At 45.4% G+C, this 19,746-nt stretch overlaps 1 protein-coding gene across 1 annotated transcript in view; it reads left to right on the top strand.

Moving 5' to 3' along the window:
- Positions 1–19,746, top strand: part of ptprt (protein tyrosine phosphatase receptor type T) — a 167,966-nt gene that overhangs the window by 43,864 nt on the left and 104,356 nt on the right. The window contains exons 9-10 of the mRNA XM_029502321.1: positions 18,823–18,938; positions 19,267–19,447. Of these exons, the coding sequence (XP_029358181.1) occupies positions 18,823–18,938; positions 19,267–19,447 (297 nt within the window). The remainder of the gene's footprint in view (positions 1–18,822; positions 18,939–19,266; positions 19,448–19,746) is intronic.

The following is a 19,746-nucleotide window of genomic DNA, read 5'->3' as shown; positions in this document are numbered from 1 at the left end:
TCTTTCATTCTGGTGCTGAGAGCGACAGCCACCCGCAGAGCGCCTCACACTTTCTTCTGAATTCCTCTTTTGAATTTGCTCTGATGTTTTGTCACTCTTTCAGCGTAGCTTCATTGTGGCGGTTGTTGGTCTTTGTCGCAGTGCTGAAATCCTGCCTCATGGAGTGCCTCCCTTTTTTTCTAACTGAAGCGACTTCTGGGATGTTTGCAGGCTGTAACGCTTTCAACGCTTAAAACACAATGCAGTTTCTGGATTCAAAACCAACCTCTTGTGCAGATTGCTGGCCAGTGCTGTTGTTTACAGGTGTTCCTCTAACACCTCACACACAGAATAAATGTAGATGACAGAGTTTACAAATGTCCAGTAAACATCTCACATGCAGACTGTTGGCAGACGGCTCACATGCAGAGCAGATGTGTTTATTATCAGTCCAATTGTCGTTTTCTGTGACTCAGCTGTTTAAGGTCATCTGACAAAATGCACCACTTTTTTCCAGGCGTCAGGAGATGCACACAATTTCTGGAGGTGGATGAAACTGTCATTTGAATGAAACCTCAAGACTCAGGCTGTTGCATGTGTTTGCCCTGAAGAGACAAATCTGCCGGCCTTTTATACTCGAAACCTTCAGAGAATATCTGTGTAGGTGTGTTTGTTCCGCTCAGAGTGTGCGCCTGCTTTGTCGTGCCTGAATTTGTATTTTTTGTGTCTCTGGATTTGAGAGACCTTTTCATCATCAGATCAATCAGAGCAAAGGGACTCGGGACAGACTGAAGGCCAGATTGGTCAGCGTGGCGGCCTGATGACACAGCCCTGCCGTCCCATTCTTAATGATTTCTGCTCACATTCCTGTGAGCTTGGTGCCTGGATCCAGAGGCCGGCCTCTGTCTTTGTGCGAGCGTGCTCCACAGAGGCTCTTTATTATCCGCCATCCAGACGACAATTTGGCAAATTCACACTGCAGCTGTATCTAATTCATGACAGTGATGAAACAAGTTGGATTAAAAATATCACGGCGCTGGATGAAGCCAGCAGCCCAACAGGAAGGAAACGACTCCAACTTTTTAAGTTTCACCTTTTGAATCAGCACCTGAGAATTCAAACTGCAACTTCAGGGTCCTTTAACTAATCAGGAGCACCGACATCTCAGACCAAAATAAACGACCTCAGGACTCCGTTACCCAGAGTGCCCGGGGGCCGACAAAAACAGCTGTCAGTAATGAAAACACGATGTTTAAATAAGGTAGCATCTAGCAGCTTTAACAGCTCTGAGGGGCCTCCTGATCCTTTAAGACCAGGACTGGGACAGCTCTAAGGGTCCACCAGCTGATCAGGATTTGTGCCAGTTCCAGACCAGCTCCTGTGTTCTGGTCTGAAGGCGGGACTGCATGCGTCAGGACTCCACCATCTTTACACAGAAAACTGTTTTGTGTTTTACTGTTTAATGCTACATCCCTCAGTTGTGTTAATCAAATGTCATGAAACTACAACAACACAGTTCAACAACCTGAATCTGCCCTGATACAACAACGCTTCAGATCTTCCTAGTAACAGGCCTCTATTCTGAGGGTGTGTAATGTGTGTCTTTGTGTAGCAGTGGGGAGAAGGTGTGAAGTTTGTCTGTCTGAGAGACGAAGTGTGAAGTGCTTAAAAACCAGCGACAGACGTGAAGAGATGACGCTGGAGGAGTCACATTATTCAGACCTACAAACACACAAACTTCCCTTTACAAATGACAGTTTAGTGTGTTTTTTTTACCTAAAATGTTGTGTTGTCCAGACGCACAAACGTCAACATGCAAACACACTTTTGGCTTTGCAGCAGGGAAGCGGTTGTAATCAACACTTGAGAGGGAGCTGTGAGCCAGCAGGATGAGTAACACCAGGGGTGAGAGAGAGTGTGTGTGTGTGTGTGTGTGTGTGTGTGTAGAGTAAGTGTGTGCAGAGAAAATGTGCGTAAAAGCAGATGTGTGATGAATGTTGGGGAATATAAAAAAACTAAAACTTCAAACGACACAAAAAGTGAGTCACAGCTACAAAATAAAATGCACAATACACACAGGACTCATGATATGACCACACTTCTGCAGGTTAGCACGACTACCCACAATCCTCTGGGGTTCTTCTGACGCTTTGTTCGTTTTCTGTTCCTGCCCTCTCCTGCTTTTTTTTCCCCCCTAAAACCTCATGTAACAAAACAGAATGAACTCTGGGTAATAAGCTTCCGCAACACACAAGCCCAGTGACGCACACAAACACACACACACACACAAAAGTGCAGAACCAATGAAGTAGCAGAGTTTGAGGAGGAAGCCAGGCGAGCACAAAAGAAATAGAGGCTCTTTATTAGAAGAAAATGTTGCCCATTTCACCCGCAAATAAGTCACACACAAACACACACTCACACACACACACACACACACACACACACACACACACACACACACACACACACACACACAGACAGACACATACATGAATACACGCACAATGCTGCAGGGCTGTCTTTTGTCGCGAAGCCATCAGGATCCAATTTCTCCTTCATTAAGTCTAGATAGGAGGCAGTACACAGCACCTAGGTAGCCTAGTCTCTGTCACCACACACTCACACAGACACACACACACACACACACACACTCACACAAACATACACACACACTTAGAAGTAGAGCGTAAATGCCCCTTATCTTCCTCCAAACCAGAAACATCAATAAGAACCTTGTAACAACGAAGCTGTTGCATGCACAAACACAACACACACACACACACACAGTGATAATTGTAAAAAGCAAAATGAGAAGACCACAACGACCACACAAACACACAAGAGTTCCGTAATGATTCCTGCAGACCCCTCTGAGGAGAAATAACCAGATCCCAGAGAGTAGGATCACTTTGTGTCTTTATTAATCTACATGTGATGGATGAACGCGCCTCCTCGCTCTCTCCCTCTCCCATTGTGCACGGTGCTCTCTCGCCCCCTCTCACCTCTCTGTGGGGGGAAATCGGAGTGGAATCGTCTCCGGCTGCAGTAAACACAGACAATCAGTTTGGCATCAATCTGCCTCTTAGCAGCAGCTACTGAGTGGATGGGGCACACACACACACACACACAGACCTCAATTTAAGTCTGAACGCCGATGTTTGGTTCAACATCTTTGTCCACACCTATATTGTGACATTCATTTTGGAACTCACAAATGTAGTAAAACAAACCACCCTACACACACACACTCAGCATGACTTCTTTCTACCAAGTTAACAATGACTGTAGTTGGTCAAGAGGGACGGCAGAGTACATACTGCGTGTGTGTGTGGTATTTAACAGGCGGACAGGATGAAGCCCATTAAACAGAACAGGTCCAGCTGTAATTGCTGCTCTTTTGTAATTGGCCAGTTGGGGCTGATTTGCATGGTTTCCAGGGCAACAAGCTTGTTTCTCTATATCTAAGTGTACCGGGAGGAAACGAGGAAGGCGTGGGGAGGAGGAGGGAGGTCAGAGAAGAGCAGGAAGAGATGGATGTGGAGGGCTGGGTGGGGAGGAAGCAGGTGATTATTGTTCAGAGGAGGCGGAGAGTGGAAAGGATGAGCGGATGGAAAAGATGAAGAGATGAAGACGAGGCCCGAAAGGGAAGTTTTTTCTGCAGCAGCTTGGCCTTTCTTTCTGTCGTTCTGTCGAAGCAGCCGAGGTTAACGGAGTGAATTTGGCCTGATAGCTGCCTATTCATTGGCAGCACACACCAAAATGAACAAGTGATGGAAAAGTGGCCCAATTTCCATCATGTCACCGTCAGCATGTTTGATTTTCACTGTGCGACAGCCTGAGGAGGTAAAATCAGACTGCCGCTGTTTGGATTCTCCTCAGCGTTACAAGTTCTGTCTAACTTTTTGAGCTTTTTAAGCTTCTTAAATATTTAATTAGTAAAGTGAAGATAATGGTGCTAAGAAGGAAGACAGTATTGAAGTCAATGGGAAAATGTCCCCTCGCCTCCTCAGTAAACGTTTTCTTGATGAGTTTATGGTCTCAGTCTGAAATACAACATGATGTTCATTTTTTTTAAATGACAATAGAATTGGGAGGTCAAAGCTACAATCCTGAGTCTTCAGAAGGACAGCTGACAAACCAAAGGGTGGCATTCATTCATTCATTCACTCACTCGTTCATCCATCTTCTACCTCTGGAGCCTATCCCAGCTCACCCTGGATCGCAGCAATCAGTGACATCCTGGACTCTAGTCTGAACCTGCTCAGCTGCAGGTCCTGATCATTTCAAACTTTGTGTACGAAGGACATTTACCATCTGTGAGATAATCTGGTCATGAAATGTTTCCTGTTAGTGATTTAAAAATCATTCAAATTTTTGTTAGGTTGTTTGTTGGATCCTTGCTCAGATTCCCTCCACCGCCTGCAGCAGCTGATGTTTAACCATCCGTGGAGATTGTAAACCGGCTGGGAGGTCTCAGGCCTGTGGAGTGGTTTCCTCTCTGCGAGGTCCTCGAGTCTCCAGCCATCTTTGAATGGATTGAAGGTGGCAGAAACAATCTGCCTTTGGGCTGCAGCAGCAGAGATGTTGTGACAGGGGAGAGAGTCCCCCAGAAGAGTTTAAAGATCGTCTGACAGAGGAGAGGACTCGGCGTCCGATCAAAAGCCAAACTTTGGCCTGGACTGTAAGGAGGAGGGTGGGATGAAGGTGTGGAGGCCAGCGTGACCTCCATACAGACCTATAATATATTGCGTGTTTATCTAATCATTCAGGATGTAGTGAGAATAAATGAAAAGCAAACAAGCGGCTTTTATGCTCATTCGTAAGACGAAAAGCAGGACAAAAAAAACTGGCCTTTGGAGAGAGAGAAGGTAAACTTGGTGCTAATTTCAGAGCTTATTTCAGAACTACCAGGGAAAGAAAGAAGGCATGAGAGCTGCCAAAAAACGTATCAGGAATAGAGCCAGTCTGTGTGCTTTGCTTTGTTTGAAGAGCCAGCAGATAAATATTGATCCGTCAAGGTGGCTAACACTTATGATAACTCACTCCAGATAGTTGGACTTTAATTATAATAAGGCTCTGTCTGATTGGCCTGCTGTCAGCAATGTCATGGCCTCTCCCCTCAGCCAGGTTCTTTTATTATACAAACCTTTAACCTCTCTTTGATTAAAGACCCCATAGAGCTCGATCTTTAACATCATTTATCGTCATTGATAAGAGGAAGGAGCTGATGACGATGGAGACCGGAGCGTTTAGATGGACGAAGTAACGGTCGTTCACACGGCACCAAACCTGCTCGCTTTCCTGGTGATTGATTGCTGCTTAACGACGGCTTCATTGATGAGTGAGAGTGACAACAAAAAGAGCAAGAAACCTGAACGGAAAGGAAGAGAAGACGAGAAGAGAGGTCGGCTGGTTTGTTGTTTTGGTGAATGAGAGAAAAACAAGAGTTACTACTTAAGTGTTCTCAGATACATTCTGTGGGAGAGAGAAGAGCTTTTGTGTAGCAGAAAGAGAGCTGTCTGAAAACACACACAGACACACACACCTGGTTGGATACACACACTCCCTTTGCTCTGTAACAAGATGTGATGCATCAGGAATCGGCCAACAGACACTAAATCCTGCTGTCTACAGGCGTGGCCTTCACATCGAAAGACAGACACACTGCAGCTCTCCTCACTTGACTCCTGTTCTGAAGATTTTTGTGTCTATACTTTGGGATCGTCAAAAAGCTGTCCTTAGTTTGGTTCTCCAATCAGGCTCATCATTATTTTCTCTGATATCAGCCAAATGTGTGTTCACATATAATATTAACCCTCTAAAACCTCAGACCAGCCTCCTAAAACCTTTATTTCTCAGCCTCTGATGTAAAACGAGTCATCTGAGACCTTAAATCTCAGAGTTCTCCTCTAAGTCATCCGATTTGCCTTTGAAAATTTCTCTACAAACAGGCCTCTGAATGAGACACTCTGATTGGCTGTGACATCACCCACTGGAGCCAATAGGAGCGTCCGATGTAGAGACGTGACTCCAGATGTCACTATCAAAGATGGAGGATGAGATGATGGATAAACACACAGAAGGAGTCAGAGAGTCGGACTGATCCAGATCAGACAGATCAGATGATTCTGTTTAAGGAGGAAACAGGAAGAGCCATCAGGTTTAACTTCAGGTTTCCTGCAATGAGCTTTCTCCTGCTGATCAGTCTGCAGTCGTCTTCTTCTCTGTGGAGAAAAGGCGGCAGCTCTTCTGACGGTATATCTGGGCAGCTCCCTCTCTGTCTTTCATCTCCAATCGTAACGCCTCCCTTAGGCTGCGGCTTTAATGAAAAAAAAAATTCCCTAACCCTAACGCTCTATCAGCTTGGCTGAAGGGTTAAAGTATTATTGGAAAATTTCAGGCTGCTTTAATTTTGCGGTTCCCACATTTCAGACAGTCGACATGAAGCAGACAGCCTCCTATCTTGGAAACTCCATCATATCAGCAGCGGTGTGTTGAAGCCGTGGCCGAGGTCACGGCGGGGGGCTCCAGCGGGGGGGTAGTTGCTGTGCAGAGCAAGAGAAGAATAACAAAGAGCAAAAAAAGACTGCAGTTTCTCCACAACTGCAGATGTTACAAAAAACTGCAGCCATAATGCAGAACCGGTCATATCGTAGCTTTAGAGAAGGTGATCATTTCACCTCATGGAGCATGTATTTGTGGTTTTAAGATCTCAGTGCAGTTTCCTCTGTCAGGCTTCTGTCAGATGTGTCGCAGATTTCAGGTACACACTCCTGGAAACTGAGTCTGATGGCGGGTCCAGATGGGCGGGGCTTGAATGTGCTGTTGTGACATCACAAAGCTGTAGTCGTTTTAACGGCCGGTTTGTGAAGACAGGCTGAGTGAATTTAAGATGTATTAATATTTCATATAATTAAAAAACCTGCCTGCACGCTGACCTCCACCTTTAACAGGTGGAGACGAAGGATGGCTCCAGAGAGCGCCGGTTTGTTTGTCTACAGCCCCCCTCCATCTAGTTTAGCCCCCTCCCAATGTGATTTATGTGCGCGCCCGTCCAACAAATTAACAATATTGCCAAAGTGTTTTGCAGTAAATTACAATAAACTGTAAGAAACACGTCAAAATAATAGAGAGAAATGATTTGGCTGCCTACTAACTCCCTCTCTCCCCACTTGAACGCCCACTGTTTCAATCTCTGGGCTAATAAATGTGCACACAAGAGGGTTCGTCAACACACACACACACACACACACTGAGGTGGAGGTGGAATTCACGGCGTCTGATCCCCAGTGAGAGCAGTCATTACTGCATGGCAGTTTTCTGCAGAAAAGACACGCACGCGGACACACACTGATCTTTGTAAACCAACAACAAGCTGAGACAAACTGATGGGCTGAATATTTGTGTGGCTTTTCTCTGTGTGTGTATGTGCGTTATTCATTCAGAGGCAGAAAGCTGATTGCTTTCTCGACTTCCACATCTCATCAGAAAGTGCAGCAATAACAACCAAGATGTCTTCATAGGGGAGTGTTGGCTGTTTGTGTGCGTCAGAAGTTGGTGTGTGTTGATTAATGTCGACTTACTGGGCTCTTGTGGCTCTGTGTGCTCCTGAGTTTATTTGAAGCTGCCTTCCCTTGCAGCCTCCTCCCTCCTTTCAATTCTGCCTTCACACACACACACACACTGAGCAATGAACACAATCTGTTGTGTGTTTGTGTTGAGTTGTGGACTGATCAAAAGTTTTGGTTGAAATCGAGAAACAAGGAAGGAAGGAAGGAAATGCAGATATGAATCTGCGTTGAACTCCTGAGCTGAACATGTGGGGATCCGCCGGCGTCTGATTGGTTAACACGGAGCGGCGGCAGCAGCTGCTCCAGTGCTCCAGTTCAGGTTTTACTTCTCCTTTGCTGAGGGAGTCGTGTATAATGCACAGAATTTCCTGAGGTAACGACAACTGTCAACCCCCGACGTCACCCACCGGTCCGTCACCTCCTCTATTGTCAGTCACACAGAAGCCCCGCCCCTAACCCCTCCCCTTTCCTCTAAATGGTTCATTTAGATCCTGAGACTGATACTGAGGAGGAGGAGGGACATTTTCCCATAGACTTCAGTACAGTCTGACCTCTGTTGAATAGAATGAAGGCCTAACAGTCTTAATTAAATTAAATTAAATTTGGATTAAATTTCCAAATCCAGAGTCCAGGTCCAGGTTTCCAGGCGGTCTCTGTTTGCACCACGTTCTGAGTTCAGGCTCGGAGGTTCTAGTTTCTCTCATTAAGGTGTTTTTGTGATGGATTAAGAGTTCTAACTGAAGTTTAACACTCACATAAGCAGAAAGCCTTAAACCCTGTGAGAGAACACTTCAGGCAGTTTTGTGTGTCTGTTCTTATCTTCATGAGACCTTAACGGGGGCTCTGAGGCGTTGTTGGTCGTCCTTATTAAGGCTCCATCGTCTTGTGTGAACTTCTCCCTGAAGACTGGAGGCAGCTCAAGCAGAAAATTAATGCTGCAGTTTTGGAACCAGATCACATGAAGGTTTTTTTGGGGTTTGCCTCTGTTTGTATCTTCCTGACCTTCTGGTCTAGTGTAGTGTAGTGTAGACTACGCGGTGACCTCGGAGACGGTCGCCCCAAAGTACCTTTAAACTGTGGAGGATGTGGAGAGGAAAGAAAGTTGAGTTAGTGTGTCTGCACACGTTGTTGTTGTGCAGCATTTCTTTGCCTGTGTAGGTCTGTGTCTGTCTCCATGAAAAGCCAGCAGCCTCTGCTGACCTCCTCCTTGTCCTGTTTCCTGCTGCCGATGAGAACTGGAAGGGGAACTGTGATTGTTCTGGAGGAGACCTGAGACGGAGGACAGACGTCAGGCAGCGCCTCTGAAAATCAACCTGAAGAAAACTGAGTGTAAACTGAGTCTGCCGGGAGCTTCGGGCCTCTCCGGCCTGATTCAGGATGAAAGTCCCGTTAAAGACAAACAGGTCAGAATCTGTTGTTGGATTGAGATCTGACTGCAGCAGCTTCATCCAGGGTTTGGATCCCACATTGGTTTTTATGGGAAGTCTTCACCTCAGTTTGTTCATTTCCCACCATTCATCTTCAGACTGAAGGTTACGATGTTTCACAGAACAGAATCTGCTCTTCATGTCCACCTCAAACCGTCAGAGACGGTCTGAGGAACCACGTGGTCCAGATGTCTCATGTTCCCGTCTTTGTAATGACAACAGTTATGCAGGACTTGTGCTGTCTGTCCACAGAGTCAGGAGGGAAACTGCTCAGATGTGAGTTTGTTTCAGTCCTGGTCCTGGTCCTCCATCCTGAGACCGACTCTGGTTGCTCTGATTTGCATGTTTTCTTTCACTTGTGTCAAATTATCACGTCTGTTTTTGTGGAGGAGACGCAGGATTCAATAAATCCCCCTCTGCTGTCTGAACTTCCTGCTGAGGGAAGTCATATCAAGGGACAGCAGTCAATACCCCCCATTAAGGCAGCGGACAGGACAGAAATCACTGACACAAAACACACACACAACAGCACAAAGACTCTAATGGTCATGTGGCGCCTTGCTTTTACACAAACACATAAACATGCATAAAGACACACAGGTGTGTACTGGAGCTGCACAGACACACAATGACACAGTGGGTGTATTGTAAGGAGCTCGCTCGATGTGGCGCCGCCAGAGTCGTGACATTTGGAAAGAGGCTTCTCAGCACAAAGCCGAAGACGTCCTCTCCTCCTGTCTCTTCGATCTGCTGACGGGCAACAAAGAGGCCAAATAAATAACTCATTAAAAAGAAAATAAAAAAATAAAATCAGTGGCCTTACATTTTGAAAAGGCTTTTCTCAGTCTTTCTTTTTTTTCTGTCATCTATGGTCAAACATTTTAAAAGCAGGCACTTCAGCGCCGTCAAAGCAGTTTCTAAAGTTCAGTTAATACTTGCAAAAGAAGGGGAAAAAACAGACGATTTTGTGGTGCGTGAACAAAAGATGAAGCCGTTTGTGTTGATTTAACTTTGTTGTGTTGTCCAACACTAAAAGAAATTTAAGGTGGGATTTTTTTCGTGGTGTGTCGTGCAGCAGCACAGAAGACTTTCTGTTGTTGTGCTACACAGTTGGCTGTGTGAACTGATGACTCACCATAATCCGAGGACCCGCAGAAGCTGCACGACCTCCGTAACTTTGACAGAAGCTCCAGAGCTTATTCAGGCTGACGGTGGTGAGCCATCTACAGCTGAACGTGAAGAATTTCTTCATTTTCTTACAATAAAAATCCACATTCAGCCTCCCTCCTGCCACTTCACACAAACTGACAATTTCTATTTCCAAATGAAATCCTGGAATTCCCTGTGAGAGGTTGAAGAGGTGTTTCAAACAGACCAGCCCCCCCCATCTACAGCCCATCCACTGAAAGTGTCACGACTTTATAAAAATGTCTGTTTTCTAATTCTTTGCCCTTTAAGTGTCATTAAATTCAGTTCACTGGAGTGAAATAATCCGGACATCCTCCTCTTTGGTGCAAAACAGGATTCAGTTCTTGGACCATCTGACAGGAGTCTGTCACGGACGGAGGTTTTGGAGGTTAAGGAGTTCCCTTAGTGGTTTTGTCTGCGCTCAGACCTACAGACATGTTCCAGGTCCTTCCTGGGCTCCTTCCATCGGCCGGTTGTCAGATAGATTATACAGCTAATCTGTCCTGGAAAGACCACAAAGTCCTCCAGGAAGTGCTGGAAGTCTGACCTCAGATCAGCAGCATAAAATGGATGAATGTGGATGAATCAATGGACCAATTCAGGTGCAGCAACAGAAGAGATGATCAGCAGGGGATTCATAGATCATTTGTAGAAAAAAGAAACCTTCAACACAGCTCTGGGATTTATGAATATCATTTTTATTTTCTTTGGAACTTCATCCCTGTAAAAGCTCCGTGAGGGATTTTGCTTTAGTGATCAAAGGTTTAACTGAAAAGAAAAAAGAGCCATCATCAAATATAGTTCATATCACAACACCCAGAGGAGGGCTCATCACACACATGATGAAAATCAAATGGCTTCTGAAGTAAAAGACGTTCTGCTTGTATAATTGAATCTGACTGTTGTGGATATAATTGGCTGAGTGACATTATTGTAAGGAACAGCTGTATTCGTGCCTTTATGGCAGCTCCCGCAGCCTTCCGTCCTTCCCTCCATGTTCGCGGCCACAATGACATTTTTTATCTGAAGATGAATAAGCCGGTTCCTCCCTCTGTCGTTCTCCTTCCAGGTCGCAGGCTGAATCTGTCTTTCTGTCACTCTGCCATTCTCAGCCAATTACTGGCTGGCCTCAGGTGCTTAACCCCGGGCCTCTCCATCAATTGGCTCATTATATCGCTGCTTTAAATCTTCCTCTCGTCCCCTCCAGCTCGCCGTTTCTGTCTGTTCCTCTCTGTTGCTTTGTGCCGTCCTTCTTCCCTTTCCTTCCTTTGTCGGCCTTGTTTTTGACTTCATGTCTCTCTTATGTATTTCTGCTTTCATATTTATTTTTTCTTCTCCCCTTTTGTCCTTCATTGTTTCTCTTTCTCTGAGTCTTTTCTTTTGTCCCCGTCTCTTCCTCCCACTGTATCCTTTTTCTTCCCTCCCCTCTCCGGCCCTCCCCCTTTCTGCAAATTTCTCTTCAACTCAATTGTCCCTTTCCCGCCTGTAGGCAGTGATGGTATTAATAAAGCAGGATTTAAAATAGATTTCCTCTCTGCTCCATTCTGAATTACATGAGTTCAAACTGTTGGCTGTGAGCATTCCTCTTCATGCTGCTTGTCACAATCTACATTCCCCCGCTATCCGTCCTGCTGAAAGACGGCGCTGCAGTCATTCTACACTCATGTTGTGAGGTCGGGGCTCCTTTTAATGGGTGGTGCCTTTGCCTCCCAAACTATTACATACCAGTGTTTAAATATCACGTTTCAGCTCAGTTCACCAGCGATTTGTCAGGCCTTCAGATATCACATTTTTGCGAAAAATAAAGTTGGGGTCGTCAGTGTTGCTAGGAAACAGGAGCGACGCCTCAACGGTGATGGGAATCCTCCGTAGACCAGACCGATCTCCCTGGAGGATGGACCCGACTGGACCTCCGTTGCCATGGTGACAGGAATAAACAATCGTGTTGGAAAAGATGGAGATTTGGGCTAAAATAGGTTCGTCCCCCACATTGGATGATCTCTGTTGTCATGGTTACAGTAACAACACCTAACATCTCAACCTCCTTCTGATGTAGACTTTGTCGCTACACCAAACTTTTCTCTCCCATCGTCATCGCTACAGCCGCAAGATTGTTGCCTGGCAACAGAACCTGAAGATGAGGTCTCCTTCGTCTTCTTTTTAAGTTAACGATGATCAACGATGCTTCATGTGATTAAAGAGAAAAGTGAGAACACAGAACAAAAAGCTGAACATGAACCAAAGATTCGTTGTTTTAAGGGTTACAACTAACTTTTGAGAGTTGTTGGGTTGAGTTTAAGGCAATTCTGCTGCTCCGTCAGAGATCATGAGTTATAGTTTAACCCTCAGTAGTTGCCTCCATGCAGGGAGACATAATTAAAATCCACTAAAAGGCATCTGTGATGAGTCTATTTAATCCAATTTATCCAAGTCACCACGCTCCAGGGTGTCGCCTTGTCTGCAGCTGCTCTCATCTGTGTGTGTGTTTCAGGCCATGGGTTCGGGTTGTCTTTGTATGTTTCAGGGTTTTTTGTGTGGATGGAGACAAATTTGTCAGTCCTTTCTGAAAAAAGAGGGTTACAACTTGTGTGTGTGAAGTCAATGAGCCAAATTAATGACATTCTTAAAGCTGTCATGATTAAGAGGCCGATAATTCGATGGGGCTGCTGTCAGCATGCTTCACTGGTGAAATATTACACACTTCACTTTTATTTTGTCCTTAAGAGCTTTGGTGGAGAGAGAGTGTGTGTGTGTGTGTGTTTCTATGTGTGTCATCTTTATGTGAAGAGTTTACAGCCACTGAACTTTGGACATGGACGTAAAACAAACACTGATCCACAAATTGTGCTCTTAGACACAAATCACTCGCTTTTTTTTTGTTCCCTGAGGGAAAGCCAGAAGCTCTAGCGAGGGTTTTCATCTGAGTCAGCCTGTTTGTTGTGTGTGTGTGTGTTCATGTGTTATTTCTTTGGTGCTCAGATGCAAATTAAATGTTGAACCTCTGCAGAACATTGACGGTCACATACCTAATACTGAAGATAGATGTGTGTGTCTGTGTGTATCTTCAGAAATCTGTGATTCAGAAACAGAAACATTCTTCTCTCAGTTCTTCCTCGGAATCCAGAAAAATGATGAATGATGGCCTCAGTTCATCTAAAATGCTGGATTAAAGCAAAACAGAAATTGTTATCCACTTCCTGTCTGACAGGCTGAGGGTTGTCCACAGCTCCACAGACTTTGTTCGGAGTCACTTCTCACCCACATCATTTCATCCTGGTACAGCTTCCTTTCTGCTGAAGACAAACTCAAGTTGGCACGGGTCATGAAGCACGCAGCCAAAATATCAGGCAGCACACAGTCAGGTAGCCACTATCCTTCACAACCCTTCTCATCCGCTCTATGATTCATTTCAGCTCCGTTACAGGGTTCCACCATCAAGGACAAACAGAATGAAAAAATCATTTATTTCGGCTGCCAACGACATTGTTAACAAAATGAAATGATGACATTTTTATGCATTTATTTTGCAATCTGTGTGTTATGCTCTGACTCTCTGTGTTTTTATGTTTTCACTGCATTTTACGTTTATCTGTGTGTGGATTTTATTCCTTGTAATTCTGAGAATCACGTCAAAGACGAATTTCCGGTGCTGTGCAATTACTGGCACAGCACAAATAAAGGTTTTCTGATTTCAGAGCAGGTCCGCTGTTTGGACTGTTTGGTTTTCATTTAGTGAGAGCATTTTATTTCCACTTTACTTTTCTCTCAGGAAAAGTTACTTGTAGTTTTAACTTTAAGGGTTCTTTTGTGTTTAAAGTTATTTCTTTGGTTTGAACAGCAGCTGCAGGCCTCGTTTCCCTCCTGGTTCTCTGTTTACGTCAATTATGGAAGCTCCCCGCAAATGCCGAACTTTATTTTGCTGAACACACCTGGACTTATATTGCTTCCCTTTCCCCTAACGAGCCGCGTTGTAACATCAATGGGGGCTCACACGGGATGCTTGATTAAATGACTCACCAAATGAGATCTAAGATTGCAAACCTGAATCTCCAAGGGAAATAATATTAGGCTTTTCTCAGCAACAGCTCCATATCGAGCTTTTTTTATACTGTAATGACGATCATGACATGTTGACGAGGAGTCTAGACAAAGAAAATCTCCAGTGAATCAGATAGTGAATAAATGTTGCACTTCACATAGAGTCTTATGTGAAAGGTTTTACTGACAGTGGCAGCTGGTTCCTTCCTTCAACCTCTACCTCTGATCTGTTTCCGGGTCACGGGGGGTTCTGCAGCCAATCCCAGCTCACTCTGGGCGAGGGGCGGGGTCAGCCTGGACGGACCAATAACCACTCAGACCTACGGACAGTTTAGAGTCACCAATGGACCCAAACAGGACGTCTGTGGAGGCCCCAGGCCGGGAATCAAACCCAGGACCTCCTTGTTGTGAGCGCTAAACACTATGCCTTCATGTTTCCATGTTTCCTTCTTTATAAACATGTAAAAATTTAATTTAGAAGTGAAAAGCAAAGATGGAGGAGAGAGAGGGGGGAGGAGGTGGAAGTGGATGATGGAGGGAGCAATTGATCTCAAGAGGCAGCTGGAAAAAAGGCAGGAAGGAATGGATGAGAGCAAAGAGGAAACAGAGAATGTTATGAAAAACAGTATTAATGACAGCGTGGACAACATGAACACAGAACAAAAGGATCAGGAGAGCAACATGGAGGAGGATGGGGGAGCGCAGGGAGGCAGGAAGATTGATATCCACTCCTCCTCTTCCTCCTCTCCCTCTTCTCCCTGGAACGGCTCCCTAAAGTCTTTGGATTAATGGCTCCATTTCTGCTGCTCATTCATCAGATTCAGGAAGGCATCCCAAAACACAATGCCTCGCTGGGCTGCTGCCTGAACTAGATACCTACCTGCCAAAACATCCGATAGACCCTTAAGTACTTTTAAAGGCAGGCAAAACAACTTTATCTTCTCCTCAGGTCAGATCAGGAGGGAATCAGCAGAATCCTCCGGTACAGATGCTTGTTAGCCGGAATACTGTAGATGATCAACGCTGGAAGAAATCAGGGAAAAGTCCACTCAGCACGAAGACACCTGGATTTGGTCATTTTATACTTAACCTTGAAAATAAGCTCTCATGAGAAACGCTGCGGATGTTTCCTGAAAATGGATTCATCAGAAAAATATTAGAATCAGATCAACGTTGTTATCCGTAGTGCTGTTAGTGGTTGGTGTTGTTTTACAGTGAAAGGACAGGAAGCTGCCGGCTGTGGCCCTTTGAATGACGACCAAAGGGCCACTTGTGTCCCCCGATCTGCCCTCGCTGTGCTCCAGCTGTGCTGTCTGAAGTTTTTTTTCACAGCATGTGGGCGCTAACACGCCAGCTGACCCCACCTGATGCATGATGGAGGAACGCTGCTTCCTCTTCTGCCCACAAAGCCAAGCTGTCTTCATCCATCATCATCCATCCATCCGCTGTCTTGTCTTCTTATCTCCTCTGAGCTCTCCACTTCCTGTTTTTACTTCCTGTTATACTTCGGCCTTTTCCTGCTGACATCATAACGGGTCTTTGATGTTCAGCTCCAGAATGGCGACGGCTGAGAGATTGAAAATAGATGTAGGGAACGAGCATAGAGACTGGGGGCTGGCTGGGGGGGGGCAAAATAAGTCAGATGGATGATGTGGCAAATATGGCATTTGTCATGACCAAGGGCAGCCTGGGAGACACCATCATCGACTTAACGATGTAAACAAAGTTATAATTCAAATAACCTCCCGCTCTCTCTCTCTCTCCCTCCATCCGATTCCATCCATCTCCAACTGTATTTCTTCTCTATTTTTCTGTTCTCTCCATCTTCCCATCTGCAGCTCTCATGGATTTTAATTTGACCTCTGTTAAACTTCAGGGAGCAGTCCTGCATTCATACAGAAGATAGTTATTGTTCAGAAACAATGTTTACTGTGTGTTGTCTGTGTTTTTAAAATGATATTCATCATAAAGCAGGTCTAAGTTTGTGAGGTTGGAATCCTGGCTGTGAGTCTTTCCTCCTCGCTGTCTCTCTGTGCGACCCGATCAGGTAAAGACCAGAAGTGAAAGAAAAGCTCGGTCCTCAGAGAAATGCAGATGGCGATATAAGAGGAGTGAATGTAAAACTACAGTGAGGACAACACAAATGCGTCTTTCTCTATATTGTCCCTTCAGAAAAAACTACGGTTTGGGGGGGGGGGGCTGGCGTCTCCACCGTCTCTGTCCCAGAAACAGGAATCACTGATCTGATCAGGGCCTCTGCCGCCGCTACAGTCAGATTATCTGAAAGATTAGCTCCCATCGTACTCGACGCAAAGACGAGCGGCTCAAGTGGGCGGCATTGACTGGCGAGGTGGGGGGGGCTGGTGGTTGCTGCCTGTTGTTTTTGGCCTGTTTCCCTCTGCAGACCAAAGAGCATAAATCCGGTTTGGCTAACTGGGTTTGAGTCTTTGCAGAAACACAAGTCGTTGCAGCGAGAGCGCCGTTGATTTATTGGTGTTCTCGGAGAAAAGCGGTGATTTAATTCTCTCTCCTCGGCTCAGTGACGAGCGATTATGTCTCTCTAATTGAGGAATCACGGTGTGTGCGTTCATTACAGGTACATCACTTGATCTGTTTAAGTGTGTGTGGTTACGAGTTTGTTCTCTGGAGGAGTTTGACTCTCGCTCCGTCTTTGACTCCCACTGAATGTCTTCTTCTGCGCCGTCCCTTCAGCAGAATGATGTTTTTAAACCTGATTGTTGTTCATGGCTCGTCTGATTTGTAACTTATCTGCTTCAGGGTTGTGGGGGCTGAAGGTTTCCCAGCATGCAGTGGGCCAGAGGCGGTTTACAGCAGGACACCTTTGTGTAATAAATAGATCTTGCGCAGGCGCCGATGCAGCTCTGACGGTTTTTCTTCAGCTTCCTTCAGGATTAATAACGTATCTATCTGTCTGTCTAGGATACGTTTGTCAGATTCGAACTCGGGCCGTTGTGTTGGACTGAGCTGTACCCACTGGGCCACTGAGCCACCTCGTTCATCTAATCTTCATGGACAATGATGGACATCTTGTCTTCTATTCTGTTGATTCTACTTCAGGAGCCATAAAGAGTTCAGTAACTCTGTCAACATTCAGCTATACATGAACAAAAGTGGATTTGATTTGATTAAAGATAAATAACAACAACAACCCCCTGATATGACGCCCTTCCTGTTCCTAACAGGGAAGAAAGCAGAAAAAGATTTCATTAACTGGTCCGATGACAAATTATTCTTCCTGAGCTGCGTCAGTTTCACTCTGCAGAGCTCAGGCCAACAGTCCTGGTCAGATGTGGTACAGTTGTATTTTCTGGGGACTGCATTTCCTGCTGACCTGACGACCCCCCCGACACACACACAGCGTCCTTGGCTGCCAAATGTCAATTTGGCACAGTTTTATTCAGAAGTACCAGACTATTTTATAGGCTTTGGTCTGCTGAGTATAAACACAGACTCTGTAAGCCCCGGAGCACCGCAGGGAGTCCACCCAAACTAACACACACACTCCTGTCTCAGATGGCCTCTAAGATGGCTTATCCGCGGTGCTGTTGTCTAATCTCGTCTCATTAGGCCGAGCTTAGATTTAAAGTAAGTAGCTTGTTTGAACGATCCCATAATGCACTTAAAAGTCTTCATAGACAAAATCTTCTGTGGTTTAATTCAGGGTTCACTAAGAGTCCGTCAGCTGCTTTAATTAGCTGTTTGGCCAAAGAACGAATGCTGACCGGCCAAGAGATGCTACGAAGACTTTTTAAGGATGGCTGGATTGATTTCCTTTATTTTTTTTTTCAGGAGTGATTCAAAGTGACACAATGAAATCAGAGAGATGACACTAAATGCCTCAGACAGGAAGTGACTCCTGAATCGAACTCATTTAATTACTATTGTTTAGATTAATGATTTTCAAAAGTATACTTTGGTTTAACTGGAAAAATGTCAAACATTTCAGATCTGACACAAACAAATTTGACTGTTTTTAAAATGAGCAGTCGCCCCGCCGGCTGGATGAGGACGCACTCTTATTCTGCTGTGAGCTGACCGAACAAACGCTCTGTGTTGTTTCCACGTGTGCGTGTTTTTGCTCTTGTACCTCAGACTCTGTGTGTGCGACACATGTGGACAACAGTAATGAGGGTTGTCCAGTCTGACTTTGACTCCTGAATTTTACCCCTAAAACTCCAGCTGTACCATATTTACGACATGAGCTTCTGAGAGCTCTCGTGAATTTATTATATTGTGAATTATGATAATTTGGTCTAAATGTTCGATGAACATTTAAAAACATTTCTATCAGTAGAGTTCATTCTTGTCATTTTTCATTTGTCTGTGTCTTATTTAAGATGTTTATTTTCTGTATTGTATGTACACCTCAGATTTATTTCTGGTTTTGTTCTTTTTACAAACGTCTCCCTTCTTTGAGCATCTTCAGCATCTTCTGTTACTTAAACTGTTTGTCAGAGAATTTCTATCGCTTGATTTGGTTGATATTTTGGTGGATATCAGGCTCAAGCTCAGGAGTTCCTGATTGTTTGAATGTTTTTCTGTCGTACCAGCTGACTGTCTCTGACCTCATCCTGCCCCCCCCCTCCACCCTTCAGATCCCGTCCACGGGCCCCAGAATGTGAATGTGGTGGACGTCAGAGCCCGACAGCTGATGATCCAGTGGGAGACGTTCGGCTACGCCGTGACTCGCTGCCACAGCTACAACCTGACGGTACGTCTGCACTTCATTTAGGAATTATTTTCCGCTGTGACTTCACGGTATGGGACACCATATTGTTCTTTTCTATAAAATGTCTGGATATTCAAATTTATTTGTTTTCTGGTTATAGACTCAAACTTAAAGCAGGGGATGGATTGGGGGGCGGGGCTACTTTGTGATTGGCTGACAGACAAATTACAGACAGTGGCTCACAAACCGACATTCATACATCACAGCCGTCAGCAGCGACATCTAGCCCAAGGTCACATCAACACTCGGCCTACTGAGCCGCTGATCCCCTCAAAGGTTAAAGGTCATGTGTGTTCCCTCGGCTGTCCAGGTGCAGTACCAGTACGTGTTCAACCAGCAGGAGTTCGCAGCGGAGGAGCTGATCCAGACGTCGTCACATTACACCCTGAGGGGGCTCAGGCCCTTCGTCACCGTCAGACTGCGGCTCGTCCTGGCCAACCCCGAGGGCAGCAAGGAGAGCGAGGAGATCGTCAAACAGACCGAGGAGGACGGTGAGTCCAAACAGGGAGTCAGGTGGCTTTATAGAAAAGTGTGTAACACAACACACCTCTGATGTGACTCCAGCTCCTCCAGCAGCTCGGAGGATGGTCGGCGTCTCCGGGGAGGAAAAACGTTCTGTGTCATTTTACTTATCCGACAGCAGCAGCGACTTCTTTAGACAAACTGGAGGAGAACTGGCCACCAACAGAAACCCAGATAGCTCCATCAGAGAGAGGAAGATAAGGAAGTGACAGCTGCAGTCACAGCAGGGCACCGGACAAAACTACAACACAACAACAAACAGGGAAGA

This window comes from Echeneis naucrates, chromosome 5, assembly GCF_900963305.1.
Source record: "Echeneis naucrates chromosome 5, fEcheNa1.1, whole genome shotgun sequence".
NCBI lineage: Eukaryota > Metazoa > Chordata > Actinopteri > Carangiformes > Echeneidae > Echeneis > Echeneis naucrates.
This window is presented reverse-complemented; position numbering and strand designations above follow the sequence as displayed.